This window comes from Danio rerio, chromosome 13, assembly GCF_049306965.1.
Source record: "Danio rerio strain Tuebingen ecotype United States chromosome 13, GRCz12tu, whole genome shotgun sequence".
Classification (NCBI taxonomy): Eukaryota; Metazoa; Chordata; class Actinopteri; order Cypriniformes; family Danionidae; genus Danio; species Danio rerio.
In genome coordinates, this window is record NC_133188.1 from 13,345,610 (window position 1) to 13,371,550 (window position 25,941).

General features: G+C 36.0%; 1 protein-coding gene across 51 annotated transcripts in view; it reads left to right on the forward strand.

Moving 5' to 3' along the window:
• The window catches only part of kiaa1109 (KIAA1109), a 202,070-nt gene that overhangs the window by 157,389 nt on the left and 18,740 nt on the right, over positions 1-25,941 (forward strand). For 9 of the 51 annotated variants that reach the window (XM_021480620.3, XM_073919736.1, XM_073919726.1 and 6 more), the window contains 11 exons: positions 2,212-2,392; positions 4,826-5,021; positions 5,706-5,867; positions 8,306-8,445; positions 8,527-8,725; positions 13,982-14,185; positions 14,286-14,462; positions 16,464-16,601; positions 19,724-19,939; positions 21,470-21,620; positions 21,719-21,876. In XM_021480620.3, the coding sequence (XP_021336295.2) occupies positions 2,212-2,392; positions 4,826-5,021; positions 5,706-5,867; positions 8,306-8,445; positions 8,527-8,725; positions 13,982-14,185; positions 14,286-14,462; positions 16,464-16,601; positions 19,724-19,939; positions 21,470-21,620; positions 21,719-21,876 (1,922 nt within the window). The remainder of the gene's footprint in view (positions 1-2,211; positions 2,393-4,825; positions 5,022-5,705; positions 5,868-8,305; positions 8,446-8,526; positions 8,726-13,981; positions 14,186-14,285; positions 14,463-16,463; positions 16,602-19,723; positions 19,940-21,469; positions 21,621-21,718; positions 21,877-25,941) is intronic. The other 42 variants (XM_073919724.1, XM_073919737.1, XM_009307179.5 and 39 more) reach the window with 8 other exon arrangements.

Here is a 25,941-nt window from a genome sequence, read left to right on the forward strand (position 1 = left end):
ATTTTTCATGACTAAATTAAGTATTGCATTATTTACAAACCATTTGTTCTTAAGATATATTTTTTAAGATGATAGTAGATGATTAATAAACTATTTATATCTTATTATTCAGGTATATACTAATAGGTCATTTGTATGTTATTAAATGCTTTATTAACTCAACTTCATCCAGTTGTGTGATCCCTAATAAATGACAATTTAAGGCTCAGTATCAAGTGAACAACACATCTTGCAATATTATCTAAGAAGTAATATTACTGTAAAGTACTGTACAAGCATTGCAGAATAACAGGAGTGTCGAAATATAACATGACATTGGATAAAATAACAACAATCTAATAATTTAACAATATATTATGATACAACATTTTAATGTTATTTAGCAATGTTAAAACTGAACAGTAATTTTATTTTAGTTGAGATTGCAAAGATTTTTTTTTTATTTGTTTCAGTTTTATTTGTGTATCTTTAAATGAATAGAAATGAATAAAGTCATTTATTTTCTTCTTTCTCCTGTTTATAATATAACTGATCCTTTTATTGTTATTTATAAGGGATTTATAAAGCATAAATAATTTCTCACTTTTCCTCACAAATTAACTAGTAATGTATGCCTGAATAATATATGATATATTAATGTTAATTTTAATAGTTTAATAATCATTTACTTGCCCATTCTGAAAGATCTTTAAAAACCTGCAACTTTTCTTAAATAACTGGTTTGTAAATGATGCAATAATTAATTTAGTAATGAAAAAATAATGATTAACAAAGTATGAAAATAAAATTATTAAGCACAGTATACATGTGCTTGTAAGTCAAGAATAGAGCATTTCTATCTGCAGTTATAAACCTCTGTCACGGTCTGGGTTTAGGGAAAAAGGAGTGAGGACTACTATGGATTTTTATTATTAATAAAATAAAATGGAAGACAAAACAGCAAAACAAACTCCCCCAAGGGGGAAAACATTAGCAAAACAGATAAACAAGCAAAACAAACTAGACTGGGCTGGCTGACAGGGATCAGGACTGGAACACATCAGGAGAAGGCAACCTATGACGACGAACTGGCACAGGACAGCAGACATAAGGAGAATATAAGCAGAAGTAAATTAACACACAAACAGATGAACATAATTAACTAATAATGGGTTAACAAGGAGGGTGGGATTAGACAATAGACGGGATAGCACATGACACAAAGAGACAACACAAGCCATGTGCTCATATAAAATGAGACTGGAACACACAGCCAATGAGAGAACTCATTAACAGCGTGTTCATACGACAACACATGCACGCGGTGCATGTAAGCATGCCAACGGAAGACTGAACGAGAGACATGAGTACATGATGACTGAAAATACTTAACGTGCACTCAAAACACACAGCGTGCATGTGTTATCCCAACGCCGACCGAAACCAACTAGACTGAGACGCTGGGAATGAAACACCAAGCTGCAGACATACGAACGGGAGCGCACAATTGCAAACACGCACAGACCTCACACGCCCGCATCAAGCGGGAACGAGCACGGTCCAAGCTCGTTCACAAGTGCCGCTCATACAGAGACGCACACACACACACACTCAATGACAAAAGCAGTGCTCGACTCGAGAAAACTGAAGTCGAGCAAAACACAAGACGTGACAGGACTAGTGTCTAGAATTAACAAGACCAGTGTGGCAGAATCCTGACAACTGCTTACTAACATCTGATAATATAGAGTTAATGCTTAACAGATGATGAATTAACTATATGCTAATGCTTAATATATGATTCATAGTGTGTAGTTATTATAAAGCGTTACCAAAAATCCATTCATATTTTTTCTGTAAGGGTTAAGTTTAGGGGTAGGGGGACAGAATATACAGTCTGCACAGTATAAAATCATTACATCTGTGGAAAGTCCCCAAAAAGATAGCTATGTGCGTGTCAGGAATAAAACATTGAAATATTTTAAGGTTTTGATGACAGCAGTCCTGACTTATTCATTTTAACAAAAGCCTGTTCAAAAAACCCTTCAAGACAATTGATGTTGAAGTGCTAAACTGTTAAATCATCTGTAGCTTTTGGCTTCCAAAGATATGTCATCCCTGCAGCAGTCTATTGGTTTGGCTTTCGACAGAAGTGTTTTTTGTGCATTTAAAAGATGTTTCTCACTGTTTTTTTTTTCCGTTTGTTGTGTTTTTTTTTTTTTTGTTCTTCAGGAGTTGTGAGCGGAGCTCGAGAAGTCTGGATCAGGATTCTCCTCCTAAGAAGCGAAAGGTGCAGCCCAGTTTTCCCTCCAGCTCTCATCTGCTGAGTGCCAAGCGAGTGCCCACCTCTCTGCAGAGCAAGAGCAGCGACATCGAGACCACCGTCTTCTACATCCCTGGGGTGGATGTTAAGGTGCACCTCCTCTTCACATAAATATGTGTATTTTCCGGTGCCTAAAGTAAAGCTGGGTGCACACAATAAAATTCATACCACACTCTGAGATTTCATTTTTGATTGTCAAATAATTATATCAGAACTGATTTTGGTTTGGGGCGACACGGTGGCTCAGTGGTTAGCACTGTTGTCTTACAGCAAGAAGGACGCTGGTTCGACTCCCGCCTGGGCCCGTTGGCATTTCTATGGGGAGTTTGCATGTTCTCTTCGTGTTGACGTGGGTTTCTGGTTTCCACTGTCAAAAACATGCACTATAAGTGAATTGGGTAAACAAAAATATGCCATAGTGAATGTGAGAGTTTATGGGTGTTTCTCAGTACTAGGTTGTGGCTGGAAGGGCGTCCGCTGCTTAAAACCTATGTTGGAATAGTTGCTGGTTCATTCCACTGTGGCATTCATTCATTCATTTTCTTGTCGGCTTAGTCCCTTTATTAATCCGGGGTCGCCACAGCGGAATGAACCGCCAACTTATCCAGCAAGTTTTTATGCAGCGGATGCCCTTCCAGCTAAAACCCATCTCTGGGAAACATTCACACACACATTCACACACACACACACTCATACACTACGGACAACTTAGCCTACCCAATTCACCTGTACCACATGTCTTTGGACTGTGGGGGAAACCGGAGCACCCAGACGAAACCCACGCGAAGGCAGGGAGAACATGCAAACTCCACACAGAAACACCAACTGAGCCGAGGTTCGAACCAGCGACCTTCTTGCTGTGAGGCGACAGCACTACCTACTGCGCCACTTCCTCGCCCTTCTACAGTGGCAAACTTTGATAAATAAGGGACCAAGGTAAATGAAATCATTAATAATTTTGGTTTGCCATCACATAAAACTTGCATTTCAAACAATTTGCTAACAGACAAAGCAAATGTGAACACATCATAAAAACAGTTACTCACACTCGTGTGGTGCGACATTATTGTTGAATCCAATATGGTGGACATAACATTGTCTTTTAGTTTCAGTTTTTCTGAAAATCCAGCTTCAAATCATGACTTGTTTGTGGAAAAAAATTAGTAAGTGAACAAAGGACTGACACGTCTGAAACTAAAATGATTATAATTTTATAAATTGAATAAAAATAAAGTTCATCCACAAATTCCTGATGTTGGGGTCATGGTGAAGGCGATTTGTTTTCCACAACTTGGCTCTGATGAGTGTCTCCCTGTCTTCAGTTGATCTTTATCATATAACTACATTATATAGGTAAATTAGTGGGTGTTACGGTAGTGTAGAAATGTGCGTTGATCTTTTGTGGAATTGGAGTTTAGATTGGCATATTCACAGATTGTTGATTTGGCACATTGTCTGTTATGTAAGCTATTTTCAGACTAACAAGAAAGTTCTGGAACTAACAGTATGTTTAATAGTACAATTGGTTTTTATATCACAAGATAATAAAGGGGAATTTTGATATTTCAGTTCATGAACCCTTTAAATTGTATTTCAAACAAAAAAAATAACATTCTGTTATTGTTTTAGTCCCCAGAGAGCTTATGTAGTCTTCTGAATACAAATTAAAGTTTTTAGATGAAATCCAAGAGCTCTCTGACCCTTTATAGATAATAATAATAATAATAATAATAATAAGATACTATATTTAATGGACTGTCCCTCTATCTTGTGCGGGAAATTTATTTCATTACCTCAAGAAACCCTTGAAGAAAAGACAGATGCTGTGATTTGGTTATTGTCACACTTCCATCTGGGATGTCTAGAAAAGGAACCCACAGTTTGTTTAATATTACATGTGACTTTAACGGTTCAACTGCAATCATACAAAGCTCTATGAATGTATCTGCGCATCAAAAAAAAGCTGAGATAAAATACTTTGTTTGCCTCAGTCTCCTCTTCCACCTCAGATCAAGGTGTGTGTTTACCGCCAGCAGTATGAAGTATTTACCGTTGGAATCAGCAGTACAACAAGGATTGTATTGCCTATAGTAAACGCAAACTCTGACCTGATGAGGAAAACATTGGCAAACAAAGCTTTTTTGGCACACATATAAATGTTCTTGGAGCTTTTTAAGATTACAGTTGAACCACTAAAGACGCATCAAATGTTTTGACAATGTTTTGGTTCCTTTTCTGTACGGTTACCATCTTGGGAGTGTTGCTGTATATGGAGGATCAGAGAGCTCCTGGATTTCATCTAAAATACCTTATTTGTATTTTAATTTATATTCAGAAGATGAACAAAGGTTCAAATGACTTGATGATGAGTAGTTAATAACAGAATGTTCATTTCTCTCATTTACACTTGAATTCATGCAAATGGCATACCTGATTGGTTACAAAGATCCACAATAAAAATAGTAGCACCATTAAGGAACTTTTTAACATCTGAAACAACACCCACTTTCTGTTCATTTACAGCTACACTACAACTCTAAAACACTGAAGACGGAGTCGCCCAATGCCTCTCGCGGATCCTCGCTTCCCAGAACGCTCTCCAAAGAGTCCAAGCTGTATGGTATGAGAGACGCACCAACACCTGCACCAGCACCAGCAGCCTCAGGCCCTGGCAAGACAAACACACTCCTCTCCCCTCCTCCCCCTCCTCTCCCTTCAGGTACACACACACTCTCTCGTCGTCTGTCGTAGCTGCCGCTGGCTTGCTGCATGCGCTCAGACTCTTCTCTGTGCTCCACTGTAGAGCATGATTATCTAGGATTGGTGCTGCCTCTGCAAGAATTTCTTTTTCTGCTGGGTTTTTATGGCTTGCTTTGAGACAAGCTTTCGTTTTTATTTATTATTGGCATTAGTTTGGTTGGGTTGATTTTTTTTTTTATTTTTTTTTTTTTACGTTGCTGATGTCAGGTAAAACTAGACACAAAAAAGCAATATTGTTTACAGTACTTCACAAATGTTTGGAGTAGGACAGATTTGTGATTTTTATAATAATAGAGGTGACGTTTATTTGATCAAAAATAAATTTAAAACAGAAACCAATGTCTTTATAAATATATTTTTCTTTCATTTACTTATATTGCTCTGACTATTTTTTTCTTCATTGAAACAAAAAATTCAGATTGATTTGTGTGTGTTATCATTTCTGGACTCTGCTTTCTACAGATTGCGCTTTTTCAATTGTTTTACAACATTTAATTTCAGTTTAAGCTTGTTTTAAACAATTTTGGGGTGTTTTAGCTGCATTTGGTGGTAAAAAAAAAATTTGCATCTTCTGAATTTTTTTAGAACAGTATAAATTAGCAGCGAAGATTAATTGTTCTCAATGTTATGTTTGTGTGTGCAGCTAAAGGGAAGGCAGGTGTAGGGGTGAAGACGGCTAAGCTGTATGCATGGGTAGCCCTGCAAACGCTGCCAGAGGAAATGGTCATCAGCCCATGTCTGCTGGACTTCCTGGAGAAAGCACTGGAAACCATTCCCATCACACCGGTCGACAGGAACTACACAAGTCAGTGCGGTTGCAGATTTCACTTTGTGTTAAAATAGAAAGTATGAAATTTTTGTGACATGTTGGTGTGCACTCTATATGCTGATATTAACTCTTTAACTCTTTCCCCACCAGCGTGTTTATTTATTTTTTTTTTTTGGTAGTCTGCTATTTTTTGTCGATTTTTCACTTTAATTTGATGACCCTCAGAGCGTTTTCTGCTAGATATACACTACTGGTCAAAAGTTTGGGGTCAGTAGGATTTTTAAATGTTTTAAAATAAGCTTCTCCTGCTCACCAAGGCTGCCTTTAATTCATCAAAAATACATAAAAAAATATAAAATTGTAAAATGTTATTGCACTATAAAATAACTGTTCAAAAGTAGTTTATCATTTCATTTAATCTTTTTTTCCAGTGGTTTTAATGATGGTTTTTCAGCTTCATTACTCCAGAGTCTTCAGAGTCCCCTACAAAAATTACTCTAATATTAATTATTATCATTATTATTATTATTATTAATGGTAATAGTAATAAAAGCTATATTTTTTACATTTAATAAATGGCACCTTGATGAACAAAATACTTTTCTAACTGTAAAAGTTAATAAAAGTTCAGGTTGCTTTATTGGCATGACATTTTGTACAGTATTGCCAAAGCATTTTAGATATGTACAAAATAGGCTATGTAATATATTAACAACATTAATCATCAAATTAATAAAATATACAGCAAACGAGAAATGAATAACAGAAATAAAAGGAATACAAACAGACAAAATCTCTGAACAATATATTATTATTATATTAATATAATATATTATTATTATTACGTCCCCTTGTATGTATGTGTGTGACTCAGTTTTTCTGAGTAGTTTATTAAAGAATTGATTATTTAATGTTTCCATTGCTCTCACAGCTGTGTACACAGTTAGCTTAAAAAAAACGCATACAAGGCAACTTTCGTAATCAAATAGACATTAGAAGATTTAGAAACCTCGGCTGAAGATTTAAGTGCAAAAAAGGCATGTGTCTGTGGGTCTGTAGAGCACGTTGCTGTCTGTGGGAGTGTTGACAGTTCTTGAGCACACAGAACCAGCAGTAGCCTATGAAACGGGTAAACAAGAGACAATTTTCCACTGTTAAAAAATATTTTTAAAAAATTAAAAATATAAAAAAGTGTAAAAGGATGATAGTTGTGAAAAAAAAATATCCCCAAATATACTTGGTCAGTTGTTAAGATTCCTGGGCGGCCCACCCAAGTCAAGTTTATGTGTGTTTAGCACTGAAGCATGTTTTAAAAAAGAAACCAATACATTAACATCAGAATATACATAAACAGTTAACTGGTCAAATACAGTGCTCAGCATAATTGAGTACACCCTATTTTGAAAATTAATGTTTAATCCATTTCTCCGTGAATATAGGCAATGTATTTTGGTGCATTTAAACAAAACTGATTTATTAAACAGATATATTTACTAAAATAATATTTCAGTCACCAAACATATTTGCAAATTGAAAAATAATACAATTAAATTCAAGCAAATTACAACCTAGGAAATTTCACCTAAATTTTTCCAAAAAAAAAAAAAAAAAATTCTTTATTTTTCTTTTTTTTTTTTAATTTGTATTTAATATTTTCTATAACATATAAATTTGAGTGTGCTAGTTTTTGGACCGTTATCGTAAGTTATTTTGTTAGATAAGCTCCAGATTTGGCTTCAGTACTGACTAATCTAATGTATCTTACAAATATAATATTTTATAGCTTCCTATTAAAATATGAGTTTTAAAGATAGATTTGTGACGGGTGTACTTGCATATGTTGAGCATTTTATGTCCTTACAAGTCACAAATTGTTAAAAACATCAGTTTCAACAATTAAAGGCATAGTTACAATTAATTTCTCACAATATTGCAGATATTTGTCCATTCGTAGTTTTAATAAAAAAAGTCATCCTCTCCATATTTTGAACATTCAAACTATTCAGATTTTGTAGGGGTTCTCGAGTTGTAGCCACTTTCGAGTTACAGCTTTCTTTCTGGTTTCTAGAAGTGCTTTTAATAAATAAAGTTGGCCGCTACTGTATATTTAAGCCAGATTTACTGCATTTTAGAGATAAATTATATATGACACACACATTCATACACTAACACATATTATTGCATGTTGTGTGCTTGTGTGTGTAAAAATGGTGTAAAGTAGTGTTTAAGATGAAGAACTGTTCTGATCTACACTTTCTCTGATATATTACACCCAGGAGACCCTAAAGAACCATAACTCATTCAGGATAATTGCTAAGGCACCCCTTACCATACTGAACCTAAAACACAGATTGCCATAGAAACTTATTGACCTGCAAGGAAGCCTTGTCTGTTATATCTTAATGATATTGATATATCTTGTCAAAGGCAGGGAAATAGTTAATCTATATATGTGTGTGCATGTGTTTGTGCAGCACTCAATGTTCATGAAGAAGATGTGGGCCACTTTGACTCTGTGGAGCCTCTTGAGGAGTCTCAGGTGTCTCTAGTGTCTTCAGCTACATCTCCGTACTCCTCCTTCCCTGTGGATGTTGTAGTTTATGTCAGGGTGCAGGTATGCCAGCGTTTCTCCGAGCAATACTCCCTAACCTTTATCTCATAGTTGAAAGTTGATTTCATTGTGTTTGTTTCTCAGCCGTCTCAGATCCGCTTCAGCTGTCTGCCCATGTCTCGAGTGGAGTGCATGCTGAAGCTTCCCTCTCTGGACTTGGTCTTCTCGTCCAATAGGGGAGAGCTGGAGCCCACCAGTGCCACCTATCCATCTGAGGGCCAGCACACACCTTCCTCCACACCTCCATCAGTACACAATGCCAACAGAGTGCCTGGAGGTAAAGGTATGAATTTAGTCCACTCTAGTAAGAGCTCTCCTCTGCACCATAAGCACCAACTCCCTCAGGTGTCATGATAGGAGGCCTGAGTTTTAATCTGGGAACTCATACAGTATTCTGAATTTCAATAATTACCCATTTAAGGGGACGAGGCCTGTTTGGTTTTACTAGTTTTTTTTTTTTTTTGATAGGTGCTATTTAATATACTGATACGCTTGTGATTTACTGTTTATATTCACAGCCATATAACAAAATTAGCTCGATTTGATGAATATTAATGATTAATTATAACAAGTTATTGTTAATTATGAATATTCAGAATTAACTTAAAGTTAATTTAACTAAATAAATATAACAATGACTTTGTCTGCTTGGCTGAGCAGACTCTTTATTTGTTTATTTATTTAAAATGGAAATTATACTTCTTGTGGAGTAGATAATTAGTTTTAGAAGTTTAAAACAATTATAATTAAGCTGGTAGCAAGGGATCTTTTATCATTAAAGTGACTGTTTCTGTGAAGCAAAACAAAGACAATCGAGCACATAACGAACAAAATGTACCATGCATAAAAAACACAGAAAAGCAAGATAAATATAGAGGTAAAGAATGGCAAAATTCAACAAGTTCCCCCCATGACTCAGAAACACCTTAAAAGGGGCACAGCTTAAAGTGCATAACTAATGCCTAGTTCACACTAGAGGATTTTAAGCCTGATTTGAGCCCGATTTGGAAGTTAACGAGCTCGCCGACAGATCAGGCTGTGATCGGGAAGAAATCTGCGGGTGCACGGCGCTCGCTGTTTTTTATGTGTGAACTACCGAACAACACATCAACGAGGCTCGCTGACGCGTCGCCGACACCTCGCAGAGGGAAATCCAACATTCAGCATGCTGAATATTCCAGAGCAGTCGGTTGACTCAACCCCACATGTGGTCAGATGTAGTGACGAGCTGCAGCCAATGAGAGAGCATATCAGCATGAGCTGAATGCCTGTGTGCTCAGGAGCTCAGCAGAAACATCTGTGATTGGTCAGAATGGGCTTCAACGCACTCGCTTCGTTCTGCGTAAGCACAGACATGAGAGTAGGCTATATTAACAGTGGAACTAGAATTCTGTAACTATTAGAATAACCATACTGCTCATTCTGACCGTTCTCATATAAAACGCCATATTGTCACAACATATTTACATTCAAAGCTATTATTGAGATATTAAAATTAAGCTTTGAATGTCAGGCATCATATTTAATGACACCATTACCCTAAAAATATAATCTTTTTTTGGTAATACAGCCTATAAATATGTAGTTAAGATACTAAAACACTTAAAGGTCTTGGCTTTCATTTTCACTTTCAAACAGGAGCTATTTCACAGCACACAATATGCTGTTTTGAAAGATATCTGAAGTAAATTATTGTTTTTGCCATCAGAAAGTTTTGTTTATGTTAGCAGGAAGTTGCTAGGCAAGAAAATGCACACATATTTAAAGTCACAGTGAAAAGTATCAGACATGCCTGCAGTCATTTTGACCAATTTGGTAATTTAAGGCAGAAATGCTCAGTTCTTTACTGTTTTGTAATAAAAAAATAACAATGTCAGAAAGAAATACACTGATAGTTAGAAAACGGCAGGGTGTTATAGATATGTTAGTTTTATTTCAAAGAGTTATAAAATTACAAAAATTAAAAACTCTCTCTGTATCTATCCACTCGAAACTTGCAGATGAGTGATTAATCCGCTGATAAATCAGCTGATTTGACGATGTTTTTAAATGCTTTCTCCAAAGCTTGAAATGCTGTCAGTGATGTCATCAGCACACAAGCAGCCAATAGTGTTCAGCTTTTTCTGACGACTCCTCCCTCAAAATTTCATTGGCTGTGGTTTGGTAACTTGCATGAGCTGTTGGGGAATGAGATGTTGTCAGATCATGTAGTGTGTGACCCCCCTCTTGTGGATCATTCACAGAGTGTTGCGTAGTGTGAACAGCACAGAGATTAAAAGACACAAAGTCTAGTCATGTAGTGTGAACGGCACAGCGATCTGCTGATGTTTAAAATCCTGTAGTGTGAACTTGGCTTAATAGGCCTACCTGCATTGGTTCTCTGCTCTTCTTGGGAGTGTCCTTTATGTGTGGAAGATGGAGATACTTAAGAAGACCTTTGTCGTTTGCGGTGCAGAACGGAGGACCCAGAAAGGTGCAAATCTTTTAAGCTAAATTAAAGATAAGTGCAGGCTCCAGTGAGTCACGCGGGTACAGAAACAGGGTCGTTCCTGGAGGTGTCCTTTTGGGGAACTTCTGCAGTCAAATTTTAAAGCGTTGTTTTGGTCACACCTGATTTCTCCTGACTGACCAATGGTTCCAGGGCAAAGTTTGAGCATTTGAGATTTTCTTTGTCTTTGGGCCGTTCATGCAAAATGAAGATCCACTCTTAAGGGATGAAAAAAACTTTAACTCACAGTATTAAAGAATGTAAGCCGTGTAAGTTATTATTGTGCATTCTGCATCATGTGTTATGAATTGAAAAGAGAAGTGCAACGATACCAAACAGGACACTTTAAACACACATTAAGCAGGATCTTTTGACTAAGGATGAGAAATCAGAGATTTGCATACAACCTCAATGCTACAGCCATAACCAACATTATGAAATCTTTTGACATAATCTCGACATCTTAGTTTGAAGGGGTGGTCCACTATGATATCATATTTTAAACTTTAGTTGATGTGTAATGCAGCTGTCTGAACATTAACAACATCTCTGAATGTAAAAAGTTCTAAGTTCTATGAAAAGAGAGACTTTGGTTTTTACAGAGTTAGCTTAGCAAAGCCTACAATGAACAAATTTTAGGGACTACAAAAAATACTTCCGCCCCCTATGAGATCACAAAGGTTTGTTTACCACGCACACAAACATCGCAGCTTAGGGCCGTTTCCAGAGGCGCTATAATGTTATAGCAGAGATTAAGCTAAAAATGCGTCCAAACACTGAAGTTTCCACAGAGCTTCGTCTGTTTCTGTATTTGGGCTTCCAAAGGACACGACACAAAGACAGAAGTGCCTACAGTTCAATATTAATTATGTTCCAGAGAATTATAAAATACACAGCAATCATGATTTGACAAAACAGCTTCCAGAATCTCTTCCAGTTCAGAGCTGGATTCGGCTAAAATCTCCTCAAAGCAGAAGCTGTGAACTACAACCTGTAAGTGTTTTTATTTGTTTAAATTGATCATGTACATGTACAGTGTCTAGCGTTAACGGTATGCTGTAGCAACGATGTAAACAATGCAAAATGCTGCTTTGCACCGCAAACGATTTAGCTACAAATTCATATTTATCAGTCAAACTGCTGTAAACACACACACTCCACCAGCATGTTCGTGTCTATTATGTGTGTGCGCGCACGACTGCATTGATTGTCTTCAGGCAGCTTTTCCATGCTTTTAACATATTAGATAATGAAGTCGCAAAAGATATGTGGATAATTCATATTACTTACACCTGCATATTCCGGATACATGTGAAAGACGTTGTGTAACGCATAGAGTTAAAAAAAAAAATACAGGATAGCTCACCTGACTTGTGGTAGCAGCAGAAAAATAAATCAAGGCTCACACAGGTCGCATTCCACATCTTGAGCTTTATTCTTTTGTCACGATATATTACAGAAAATAACTTAATCCGAGCATCAGAGAAAAAGAAAAAGAAATTCCCGTGCACATGCGCTTGTTACAAAAAGTTTATACATTCACACACACACACACACACATAGATGCAGACAACATTCACACACACACACCACACACATAGATGCACACACAATGGCAAACTCTCTTAAAGGAGCCGCACCCCATTTTCACTCGTAACAGACACTTGTCAGATTTTATTTTAGTGAGCAGGCAGGAGGTTGACTGATTGTTTACACAGTAGAAAAGCACATGCTTTTACGGGCGTGACGTGGAGCCGATCCGCGAATAGCAGTACATTATGACGATGACCAATCAGAGTCACTTAAGGGCGGGCCTTTCAGAGGAACTAGGAAATATATCAGTCGTTCTCAAGTTAGCTGAGTAGCTGTGTATAATCAAAGTGAGATATATGAAAATCTAACACAATTTCCTTCAAGTGAAACATGAGCCCACATTGCTTTGCATCTCATAAACACAACCAAGTCTTAAAATTACATTCTGGACCACCCTTTTAAGTGTTTTGCGTTTTGTATATGTGCATTCACAAAACCATGTTTCAGTAGTTTAAACTAACAAGCATGCTGATGTTTTGTTCGGTCTTACCATGAGTTACTAAGGCACAAGTTGTAAAGGTTCCACCCTCTTTTGGTAAAATGGGTAGAAGCTCATTTGCATGCAAGGAGACACAAACAAACAAAGAGGGTTTCCTCTAGCCAAAAATGTCATTTTACAGCCATTATGTAATAAGTAAATTATCTGTAAGTTTCTTTTTATTTGAAACCCAACAACAAAGGGCCAAAAACCTTACTTGATTGAGGGCTGTGGGCTGAAGGTAAATAAATCAAGCTGTATTATTTTCCATGAGTATTTCCTAAATATTTCCTAATATTTAAAAAATAACTACAAAGCATTGCTTTAAATTACCTAATGCACTATTGATTTTATCAACTTATTACAGTATAACCTTAAACGATCCCATTAACACAATGAAGTTCAATGCGTAATACACTTAAGCGTGCACCTGTCTTTGCCGGCTAAGTCTTGTGCATTGCCCCCTATCTGTCCAGTGACAGTATTCACATTTAAAAAAATAAGATTCATTTACAAAACTGAAGAAAATACAAAACAAACTAACAAAAGGTTAGATTAAATTGCAAATGATGATCTCTGTCAAAGATATTCACCCCAACCGTTATTTCTCTCTTCTCAAATGGGATAGTGGGCCAAATCAAAGGCAGGCCTTAGCCCTGGTTTACACTATGTACATTTAAATCTGTCGTTTTTAATTAACTTCCTAACTAAACTATTATGATATGAATAGAGAAAGTAGAGCAAGGTAAGATACTTGTAAAGAAACAGTGAGCTGAATGTTGGGGAAGTGTTAACAGATATTACCCAGGCATGCTAGTTATCATGCTGTTGCCACTTGTAATCAGCAGAATGTCTAAAGCAGAACTTGAATTCTACCTTAAAAAATGTGTACTTATGTGTGATCTAAACCTTTGGTCCTTAGTGCTTGTTTCAGTGTACATTATTTTGACTGGTCAATGGTTATTTCTTCCATTCCTCAGGACCTTCCACAGGGTTAGGCAGTCCTCTAGGGCGGAGTCGTCACCATAGCAGCCAATCAGATCTCACCGGCCCACCCATTAACTCGTCAGGCCTGAGTTTCACCGCATGCATGTCAGATTTCTCACTCTATGTATTTCATCCATACGGAGCTGGCAAACAGAAGTCTGCAGTAACTGGCCTCCCACCTGGGCCAGGACCACTGGGTAAGAGCCCTATGCAGAGACATTGCTGCTTTCGAGGAAATAAAAATGCATTGTATTTTAAAAAACTTTAAAAGATGAGATGACTGTTTATTTTTTTAAGGATCAGTTGAGGACGAGGCCTCTTCAGTGACGGGCAGGAAAGACTCTCTCTCCATCAACTTGGAGTTTGTTAAAGTCAGTCTTTCCAGGATGAGACGCACAGGATGTCCAGCATTTATTGATACTTTCATTGCCAGCAAGGGTGGAAAAATGGACACAACATTAATCAATATTTCAGGTAAGATATTCAAAACGAAGTTCTGGGGTGTTTTTCAGTATTGTAACCTTACCTTGTCTTTTTCTCGAAAGTTATGAGGGTTTTCTTAAATGTATTTACATTTTTTACGTTTCAAAAACCTAATTTTAGGCCTTGAAAAGTCCCTAATTCACTGAAATATTGACTTGTAGGTGTTAAATCATTTTAAACGGGTCTTTATTTTCCCATGTCCATGTAAATTGAGGCGACACCAATCCAATCATCAAAAATCAATTGATTGAAACTCTTTAAAACTATATTTACTAATATCATTTAATTATCTTCCTTACAAAAACAGTTGTTTAAAAGTTCTCCATGTATTTATAGCCCATTTGTGGTGAGGACACAAACCTGGACAGACTATTATACATTGTGTATTGTAGTTTTTAAAGCTTGTCAAATTTTATTTAAAGAAAAGTTGTATTGAATAAATGTGTATTTATACAGCTAGGGTTTACTTGACACATTATTTTAAGTATGTGGCTATGAAATAAGTAATTACCCTTTTAGGAGTCTGTATTAAGACAACTTGGTAGATGTCAGGGATTTAATAGTCCTCGTACACCCTGGATTTGCCTTTTAGGTGGCAAAACTGAGGTTCCACATATTACAAATAATGAGTTCACCCTTATAACTATAGGCATTACTACAGCAGCATGTATAATACTGAGGTTTTGGAAAGATATTCAATGCCCTACACTTAAATTATGGATGGAATCCATGATTGAGAATGTATCGTAAAAGAAAATGTTGGCCAAAATGAATGACGATTACAAGGAAACAGACATATGTGAGATTTTCATTTTCTCACTTGAAATATGAATAGATCTATCCTGTTATGCTCTGTACTGTTATTTTTAGTATTATTATACTTTTGTTACTGGTTGTTGAATTTTTTTATTTTTTTCTAAATTGACAAATTATAAACAAACTAATTTATAAATTGTGAAGAACTTGTATACATGTTATATATTTGTATTGTATGTTTTATCAAGAAAAAACTAATTAAAACATTTCTTTAAAAAAAAGAAAGAATTAATTAAAACCTTTTTGATGAGGACAAAAAGCGTCTAGCCTTGTAGAAGTCTGAAATTTCATTCATAATGGTCTTAAAATTTTAATGTCTTAAATTTGACTTGACGAAACCTGCAGAAACCCTGGTTATACATTTAAATGTTCTTTCAAATGCCTGGTGTGCAATAAAGGTATGATTTAAAAACAAATAATTAATTATTGATGATTAAAAAAAAGAAAATTAATAGTTTTTTTTGCAAGTATGCATCAGTATTAAAGTGACATTAAAGACTTTTACATTTAAACAAAACCGTTATTATTAAAAAATATTCTTACTATTTTTGATATTATATTACTTATTACATTCTTTTCATCATAGAACGTAAAGTATATCACAGAAATATTAATCGGGACAACTGCTTTCAGCATTAATTATAAATGTTTATTAATATTATTATATCAGAATATTGAAATATTTTTCAATTGCCTCAAAGCAAGAAGGTCGCTGTTCGAGCCTTTGCTGGGTCAGTTGACCTTTCTGTGTAGTTTGCATGTTCTCCTCGTGTTGGTGTGGGTTTCCTCCGGGTGCTCCGGTTTCCCCCACAAGTCCAAAAACGTGCTATAGGTGAATTGGGTAGGCTGTAGTGTATGTGTGTGAATGAGTGTGTATGGATGTTTCCCAAGGATGGGTTGCAGCTGGAAGGTTCATCCACTGTGTAAAACATATGCTGGATAAGTTGGTGGTCCATTGCGCTGTGGCAACCCCAGATTAATAAAGGGAACAAGTTATGAAAATGAATGAATGAATAGTAGTAAGATACTAATTAAAGCAAAAGATAATTTTTTTATACTTTATTCATTACCAGTTCCAAACCTTTTTTTAAAATGTAGTGTATGTTTAATAATAAAACCCCAAAAAGATGAATGGTTTTGTTGCCTCTAAATCTTATGCCTTTATCTTTTGTGTAGCCGTCTGTGATATTGGTTCTGCATCTTTCAAATATGACATGAGGCGTCTGAGTGAGATTCTTGCATTCCCGCGAGCTTGGTACCGCAGAAGCATAGCCCGGAGGTTGTTTCTGGGAGACCAGACAATCAACTTACCAGGTAATACATGTATACTCTCATAATTGAAAAACATGGATTCTTCTGTTCATAAGTGTAGCATTTACCTCTTTATACCCTCAAAATGTGCAGTTTGACATTTGATTCTGTCACGTTAGACAGTTTTCACTTATGTCCTGTTGATTGTTTAATGATCATGCTGGCTCAGGTGTATAAACAATTTCTCCATCACGTTTTTTCTGCTGCTGCTTCTTTTGTTTTTGGATCCAGAAGATGCCTAATAGCAACCTCACCATACACTGTAACAGTGAAAATTACTGTTTAATTTGTCAGGGAAGTGTTGTGTTGTGTTGTGTTGTAAATCACAGGAAGTTTATTTTTTAACAAGGTTAATGTGTTAGTTGACCTAATGTGCTGTATTTCATATTTAGAATATTATCATTACATATTTTAAAATCCTTCTTTTTGTAACGCAGAATTGTGGAAATCACAATCGAGTCCATTTTTTTTGTATCAGGAGCAACCCAAAAAAAAAAAAATTATTGAAATATAATTATTATTAAATATATAACTTTATTTTGATGGTCCATTTGAGTATTAATAGAATGTCTGCTTTATATCTGTTAATACTTGATTTGCAAATACGTCAACTTACACTAATACCAACCTAGCTCTCTACTTCTAATCTAATGAGAATTAGTTGCAATGTAACTTAAATTCAACAATTGGACCATTAAAATAAAGTATGACCAAACATTTTATCAGTCTGTTCTGCTTTGAGAAATGAAGGGTATTTTATGCACTGTTGTTTAGAAAGAAGGGGACAATAAGCAAAAAAAAAAAAAAAAAAAAAAAAAATATATATATATATATATATATATATATATATATATATATATATATATATATTATAATTTATGAATCTTTATGAGGCATTCATGCATTAAAAGTGACAGTTCACATAAAAATAAAAATCCCAGTAAATGATTTGTTTTAATTCTGTGATTCCATAAATAGCACATTGGAACATTTACAATTCTGTTTATGGACATTTTATTTTTAGCTATTTTTTCCTTTTTTAAATACTATTGTTATTATTGTCTTTACGTCTGCACTATGTTTGTACTTGCTGTACTAGAAGCTTTTGTCTCCAAGTCTTTGTGTGTGTAATTATTACACTTGGCAATACAGCTCTTTCTGGTTTTGATTCTAATTGAATATTTAAATTAGGCCTGTAGTCCATCATGTAAAAATCAGTCTAAAGCAGTGGTTCTCAACTGGTTTGGCCATGGGACCCACATTTTTAGATGGTCATCAAGCAGCTACCAAAATTTCTAGGAACTATAATCTAATTTTAGCAATTATAATTAATTTGTATTTATTTGTTAACATACACAAGTAGTGACAGATAAATTATAAGAAATTCACCAAGACTTACAAATAAACAATACTTTATAGCTGTCATTCAAAACGTATCAAATTATAGAAATATTACAAAGTTAAAATGTCAAATACTTTAAACAGTGGTTAGGGTAAGGTAAAGCTCAGTTACCATTTACTAAACTGAACTGTTAATAAAACATGAACATTGATCCTGCTGAACAGATAAAACCAGCAAATTAAAGTAAAATAATCATAACCATTTTTATCATAATCACCATTTATTTGCTCTTCTGCTATTGTGTGCACTTTCTTGGTCTGTGCTACACGGTGAGCACAGTAAGATGCGCGGAGTGCCTTTACTAGTTTTGAACATGAAGATGTTAGGATAAGATAGATGTCATAATAACATAAGATGTCGTCTTTAAAAATAGTCCACAGGTTTGTCCTTGCAACTGGGGTGTTTGGTTATTAAATGTCATTTTAGTTTAGAAGGTTTCCAGCTCTCTTGTGAGAGCACCTCCCCACAAATGACACACTGAAGTTAAGTTTTTGTTGTCAATATATGTAAATCCTTCCTTACATATTCAAAGTCATACTTGCGCTTCGACATATTTGTTGCTATAATTAAATGAAGTTTCACATGTCTAACGGTACGGTTATCGCGTGTGCATTTTAAAATAAAAGTCTGATATAAGCAAAATAAGTTTAAAATTAAACTTTTGTTGTTTTTTTGACCACACACTCCACGGCCCACTGAAAATGTTCCCATGACCCACTTTTGGGTTGCGACCCACCAGTTGAGAAACACTGGTCTAAAGGCTTTTATAGATGACCTGTGAAGAGAAGGTCTGGCTTTAATACAAGCTCTTCACACATTGTCAATAAAATGACAATAAATGCATGGACATTCTTCAATATAGCCCCTTTAAAATGCATGGTGGGCCATTTGAATTGATACACCTTATGGGAAATGGTTGGTGATATTAACGTCCTGTTTGTGGCACATTAGTATATGTGAGGGGCAAACTTTTCAAGATAAGTGGTGACCATGGTGGCCATTTTGAAGTCAGCTATCCAACTTTTGTTTTTTTAATAGGAAGATGGTCATGTGACACATCAGACTTATTGGGATTTTCGCAAGAAAAACAATGGTGTGCTTGGTTTTAAAGTAACTTTATTCTTTCATGAGTTATTTACAAGTTTCTGATAACTTATAAAATGTGTTCAATGTGCTGCCCATTGTGTTGGATTGTCAATGCAACCCTCTCTTCACACACTGATAGCAACACTGCAGGAGAAATGCCAGCACAGGCTCTCAGTATCCATAGTTTTAGGTGCTGCACATCTTGTAACCACCCCGTTTATACAGAACCCATTCACAATAATAATGGCAGTTTTTTTCAGATTATACCTTTAAATGGATAAGTAACACAAAAATGCTAATTCTGTCATCATTTACTTACATTGACTCCGTTAAGTTCAGTTTTTTTGTTCTGCTTAACACAAAATAAGATATTTTGAAGAATGTTGGAAACCTGTAACCATTAGCTTCCATAGTAGCAAAACATATAATGGAAGTCAATTGTTACAGGTTTCCAGCTTTCTTCAGTATAATGGAACTAATCAAGGGTGAGTAAACATTTTTAATTAAATTTTACCTGAATGTTCTCACTAAAACCTGCCCTAAATTTTTCATCAGTGATGTTTTTCTGTGTCTGAACATCAACATGCATATACTCTGAAAAGCATCGATGATATATATCCTCTGTATGTGTGTGTAGCCTCAGGTCCTGCTACACCAGACTCTGTAGAGAGCATCGCTCAGCACCTTTCCCCTGAATCCAGCCGAAAAGCATACTGGAGGACGTGGGACGGTCAGACCACTCAACACCCTTCCTCTTCTGTCTTCACTGACACCACACCAAGCCACTCTCACCTTAAATCACCCGCCACCGGACGAACCCGCAGCGTATCCGACTCCTCCGCACCGCGTAGAGGTACACGTTGACACACTGATTTCTGACACTACTAAATGTGCATATCCGCTTGTAAAGTTGGGTGTCATCATGAGTTACTAGTGATGTAACGGATCACAAATGTCATGGTTCAGATCACTTTTTTTTTTTTTTTTTGTCTTGTATCAAACCATTTTTCGGATCAGCCAATAAGTGGAGGTTACAAAAGTAATTTGCTTTCTAAACTTTTGGTTTTAACAAACAGAACTTAGAAGCTGTAATTTTATTAAAAAATAACATGAAAAAATAATCAGCTGAATAAAAATAAATTGTAAAATATTCAGTACTGTAAAAAAAGTTCACTGTTACTCCAACTGTTGCTGATAACGCTAAATGTAGAAATCTAACGTTATAATTTGTACTCATATTTATTTTTTGTTTCATTTTCAATAAATGATTCAGTTAGTCTCTCAGAAAACTTTGGGCTCTATTTTGACGATCCAAGTCCAAAGCGCAGGCCACAAAAGCATTAAGGGTGTGTCAGTTTCCACTTTTGCTATTTTAAGGATGGAAAAATGCGTTTTGCGCCGTGGCGCATGGTCTAACAGGGTTGAGCTTATTTTCTTAATAAGTTATAGGTGTGTTTTGAGAATAAACCAATCAGTGTCTCATCTCCCATTCCCCTTAAGATTCAGTTGCGTCTCGCCTTAGCGCATTTGCTATTTACATGGCGGACTTTGTAAGTGGAAAAACTGAACACTTCTCTAGCGAGAAAACAGTTAAACAGACCATCTGCAGCACGAGAATGAGCCTGCTCATTCTTTACTTTCACTTTCACTCTCGTGGATAGGGAAACATGTTGTACACACAGACATCCATTAGCCTATACATAATTATTTTTGTTTGTTAAGTGCATATCCAAGTAGTTATATCCAAATACACATGCTGTGCCCCATATGGTCCAAAACATGACAGGTGGACAAATCTAAGCTTGTTTTTAATAAAACAAATATTAATATGCATATAATAAATAATACTGCTAATAATAATAACATTATACAAAAGCAAATTGTTATGAATGAACTGAAAAACCCCCACAAGATGAAGAAGGCATGAAAGTTGGGTTTTTATATTTCTGTAGGCTAAAAATAATAATTTTTGTAATATTTGAATCCTTTAATTCTTTTTTATTTGTGAAGATATTTGCGTATTGCTGTACACCCTGTGTGTATTAAGCAATGTGTAAGCAAGGCGGACAACTAGATATTTTCGTATTATCGAGTCAAGTGATTAGACTAATTATTGAGTAATTAAATAACTTTTCAGACACAGTAATTTAAGTAATTGTTTTTGTTCACTAAAGTCTCTGCTGCATGCCAGAAATCTGAATCGCTGTCTGACCATGTTTGACCAGATTAGGCATGAACATTAACATTATGATCAAGATTATGATATGATTTTAGCTAACCGTTGGTGTATATTAATACCATTTGTTGTTCACTGGCATCTGTTAGAGCTTTCGTAACATCAAATGAGCAAGCGTATTAAATCAGTTGCATATGCCTCCTGCAGACTCTGTTACCAAGACCTCTACCCCGTCGTTCCGGAACGGAAAAGCAGCAGCGCAGCAGGGTTCACCGTGGGAGACGCTGGTGGTGTTCGCCATCAACCTGAAACAGCTTAATGTCCAGATGAACATGAGCAACGTCATGGGCAATAATACGTATGAGCGAGCGAGCAGCTAATATGCTTTGATACCTGCATCTGGTTAACATGGCTCAGTATGATGACTAACTGTTGCACATGCGTGTGTTTCAACAGTTGGACAACGAGTGGGCTGAAGAGTCAGGGCCGTCTGTCAGTGGGCAGCAACAGAGACCGTGAGATCAGCATGTCTATTGGACTGGGACGCTCCAAACTGGACTCCAAAGGAGGAGTGGTGGGTGGAAACATTGATGTCAACACGCTGGAGATGGTCTGTAAGTATGATTTCATAGATGCACATTTTGTGGCCCAGCATCATTATTATATCTTCTATTATACATCTAATTTTCTAATTGTTATGTGGTTTAACTAATTAAAAACATTTTATCTTTGGCATTCACTACCATAAAATGCCCATCACATTGTTTGATTGCTTATAAAAGTCAATATTTTGGCAGGTAGAATGAAAATTAAAATGGGTTTACATCGATTTAATCGTTCCTACATTGTGGAAAAAAAACAATAAGATATTTTAGTTTATTTCATTTTCATGTTTAAATAATAATTTAAATAATTTAGGCACAATTTACTTTATTTATTTATGTTGGTGAATCTATGTACATTATAATCTTCATGGGTAGTGCACATCAATAAATTAATGTCATTAAACAATATTCTAGTTAAAATTTGATTTTGTGTTTTTACAGATTGTTTTGCATTTTTAAAACATTGATTGCGTCATATATTAATAAAAAAATGCTATAATTATTAGTGAATGTAATAACTTGTTTTTCTTTACGTTTTTGAATAGTTTTGCATATACAGTAGATCTACATAGACAAAAACAAATCTGCAAAAACAACCCAAAATAACCTGTGCACATAACTGTTTTCGTTTTCAAACGAAAAACGATTTCATCGTGCATGCCTGTAGACTGATCATGCAATACACACACATGCATGTTTGTTTTGTAGTGTAAATTATATTGATATTGTTTTCAAAAAAGCTAATTTAAGTGATTTTTAAATGTTTGCATTTGTAGGCCCCCAAAATTAAAGCTGCACAGTAGAGCTGCACAATTAATCTCGATTTGAATAATAAATCTCAATGAATCTCGACTCAACCCCCTAGACAGGTGGTTACCAAACTTGTTCCTGGAGGGCCGGTGTCCTGCAGATTTTCGCTCCAACCCTAATCAAACACACCTGAACAAGCTAATCAAGGTCTTACTAGGTATACTTGAAACACCCAGGCAGGTGTGTTGAGGCAAGTTGGAGCTAAACCCTGCAGGGACACCGGCTCTCCAGGACCGAGATTGGTGACCCCTGCCCTAGACGATCTTAATCCAGCTTTTCTACGTTTCTGTCAATCATATTTTCAACTTCAGGAGAGAAGCAATGGTAGCCACAGAAGTCTTCACATTGTTTTACATACATTGTTCAGCAACGTGGACACCTCCAAATGGTGTTGAAAGAGTCGCATGCTGTATTTATAAGATATAATTCACCTCAAAAATGTAATTTCTGTCTTCATGTAATCACATGTGACGTCAGCTGTTACCACAGTGAGGGCGGGCGCGCGCGCACCTCTGAATGAAGTCTACTTTAGTGAACAGAACAGCATATGCTGTGAATAACAGGTAATAACATTGTAAATAACATCGGTTGGTGGCACAGAGTGATCATTTGGGAGACACGCGGGAAGTAACCCGCTCTAAGCAGTGAAAATGAAATGGAAAGAGCACACAGTGTTGCCAGATGTAGCTGACTGATTCCAGTCCATAATGTATCCAAAACCCACCAAAATGCAAAAATACCCACCCAGTCTTCTGTATCCACGAAAATCACTTCAGTGGCAGATTTTAAGCAGAAAATTACAGATTGTAAGCATATGCCTCAAACACAATAATTCAACATCAGAATTATCATCAGCATTAATGACCAGAACAAATCTAAAGTATGTTCTAAATCAAATCTAAGAAATCTAAATCAAAAAAACCCCAGGACAAATCTTAGTCCACCATTCCAAGTCTATACAAAATGTAGCATTATAACCAGCAGTACAGCTACACAAAGCCTATTGCTGTTTAAACGCATGTTTGAGAATAACAATAATAGCCAACTCATATTAACCTTTATGTTACATCTACAGAATCGTGAGAAAATCGTGATCTTTATTTTAGGCAAAAAATTGCGATTCTCATTTTAGCCAGAACCGTGCAGCTCTACTGCACAGTATATTGTTTCAGAATTAATATCAAATTTGAAATTGTCACATCACAGTATCTGCAAGGTTGAGTTGGGAATCTAGTTGATCAGCAATCAAGCTGCAGGTGTGGTTCTGCCTGGGTGTTTTTCTGAGAAAGCTGAGGAAAAGATGCGGGTGATTCTCACGTTTATACTGCCTTCTATAGCCACCGTACTACAAGTTACCTGGCAATTGCTGACGTGTGCCAGTCTTTTCATATCATCGTGTCGCAAAGTTACCGGTGTCTGTGTGTTTGGACAACTCTAAAAACGGCTGCCTATCTGTCACTTCTCCTGTTCGTACTGCCAAGTCACCTGCCAGCCAGTGAACTGCTGATGTGTAACCTCTTGAAACCACCACTGCAAGTTGCTTGGGTTGACGGCGTTAGAGGGAGATATCACCAAACGCACCGGCGAAACAGCGCCATTGTGTTCTAGTGGTCAGCGTGTTGCGTTACGATGCCGCCGACCCGAGTTTGAACCTTACCTGAGTAAGGTTTTTTTGTCAAAACATATAATACTATTGGGTAACTAATATAGATGTACATTTTATTTATTTATTTATTTATTTATTTATTTATTTATTTATTTATTTATTTATTTATTTTGTGTGTGTGTGTGTGTGTGTGTGTGTGTGTGTGTGTGTGTGTGTGTGTGTGTGTGTGTGTGTGTGTGTGTGTGTGTGTGTGTGACCACCGTTGCACTGTGCAGTGTTATTTTACATTTTGCATTACATATGATTGTTCAATTGCTGTACTTAAATATCTGATTACTGTTTGACTCTACAGAAAACCGTAAAACACAGCTTACTTCACTTTTATCTTATATTGATTATTTATTAATCTTGCTATTTGTTTGATTCACTCCACTACAAAATTACCCCAATCAATCTAAATTAATGATTTGCTTCCTAATAGAGCAGTTCAAGTCATCTGCTGAAATTGTATTCATATCACAAAATATATGTCGGAAAAATTATAAAAATCACAATGCCAGATTTTCCCACTATCATGCAACTTCACTCAAAATGCTGTTGCCACATAAATGAACAGCAAGGGTGCATAACATATTTTAATTTAAACACTTTAGTCAACTTAAACCCAGTTCGCCTCCAGCCACTTAAGAACTGATGGGTTAACCAAGACCGTGGCTGTTTCTCAATTCCAAGAACGCAAAGAACGGACTTGCGTCCTTGTGGAGACCGGTCTTGCCAGGTGTCCTCGGAAGAACGAACTCAGGAGACCACGAGGGCAAAGAACGCGTCCTTTGAGAAATGGGATGCTGCGTTCTTCCTGATGGTCACGTGACCTTCACGCGTTTTAAATGGTAAACTATTTTAAGATTACAGCACTCATACAACGATTTATTGTTTTTCCCCTCTTCAAAATATATACATTGCATAAAAACATTATTAATATACTCTGCACAATATAAATAAAACAAATTTTAATACGAATTTCAGCAAACAAACACCCTTAATGTGTTTATTCCTTTATTAAGATATTCATGTTAATGTTTACTTTCAGTTTCATTTAGGGAAACTCCTAAGGTAAATTAGTTAAATCTCTGAACTTTAATAATAAATCCAGATTAAATGCTGCGCTTCCCACCTCCAGTCGCAATGACTTCTGGGACTTCCAGAGCGAGTTCGGTGCTCAAGTCTGCATCAGTGCGTCCTTGATATCAAGATCACATCCGGGAAGTTTCACGCGTCCTCTGTTCTTGCAGTCTTGAGTATTGGAACTGAACTTAGGCAGCTGATGATGATGTTGCACGAGAACACAAGGATGCAAGACCGCTGAAGAACGCATATTGAGCAACATCCCCTGTCTCACCTTTTTTCCACACTCAAAAAAAGGATATTTGCTACTTTTTCAAGCTACTTATTTAAAATGATGACAAAACAATTCTTAAGCTTTTTTTTTGGAACAACTTAATTGTTTTATGTTCAATCCACTTACATTTTTAAAAAACGATGAAGTTAATTTAATCGATTTGTGTTAGGACAATGTGAAAGAATTGTGTGAAAGCCATGTTTTACAGTGCACTATCCATTACACTTAAATGTACATCCTTATATTTTAGAAAAGATCT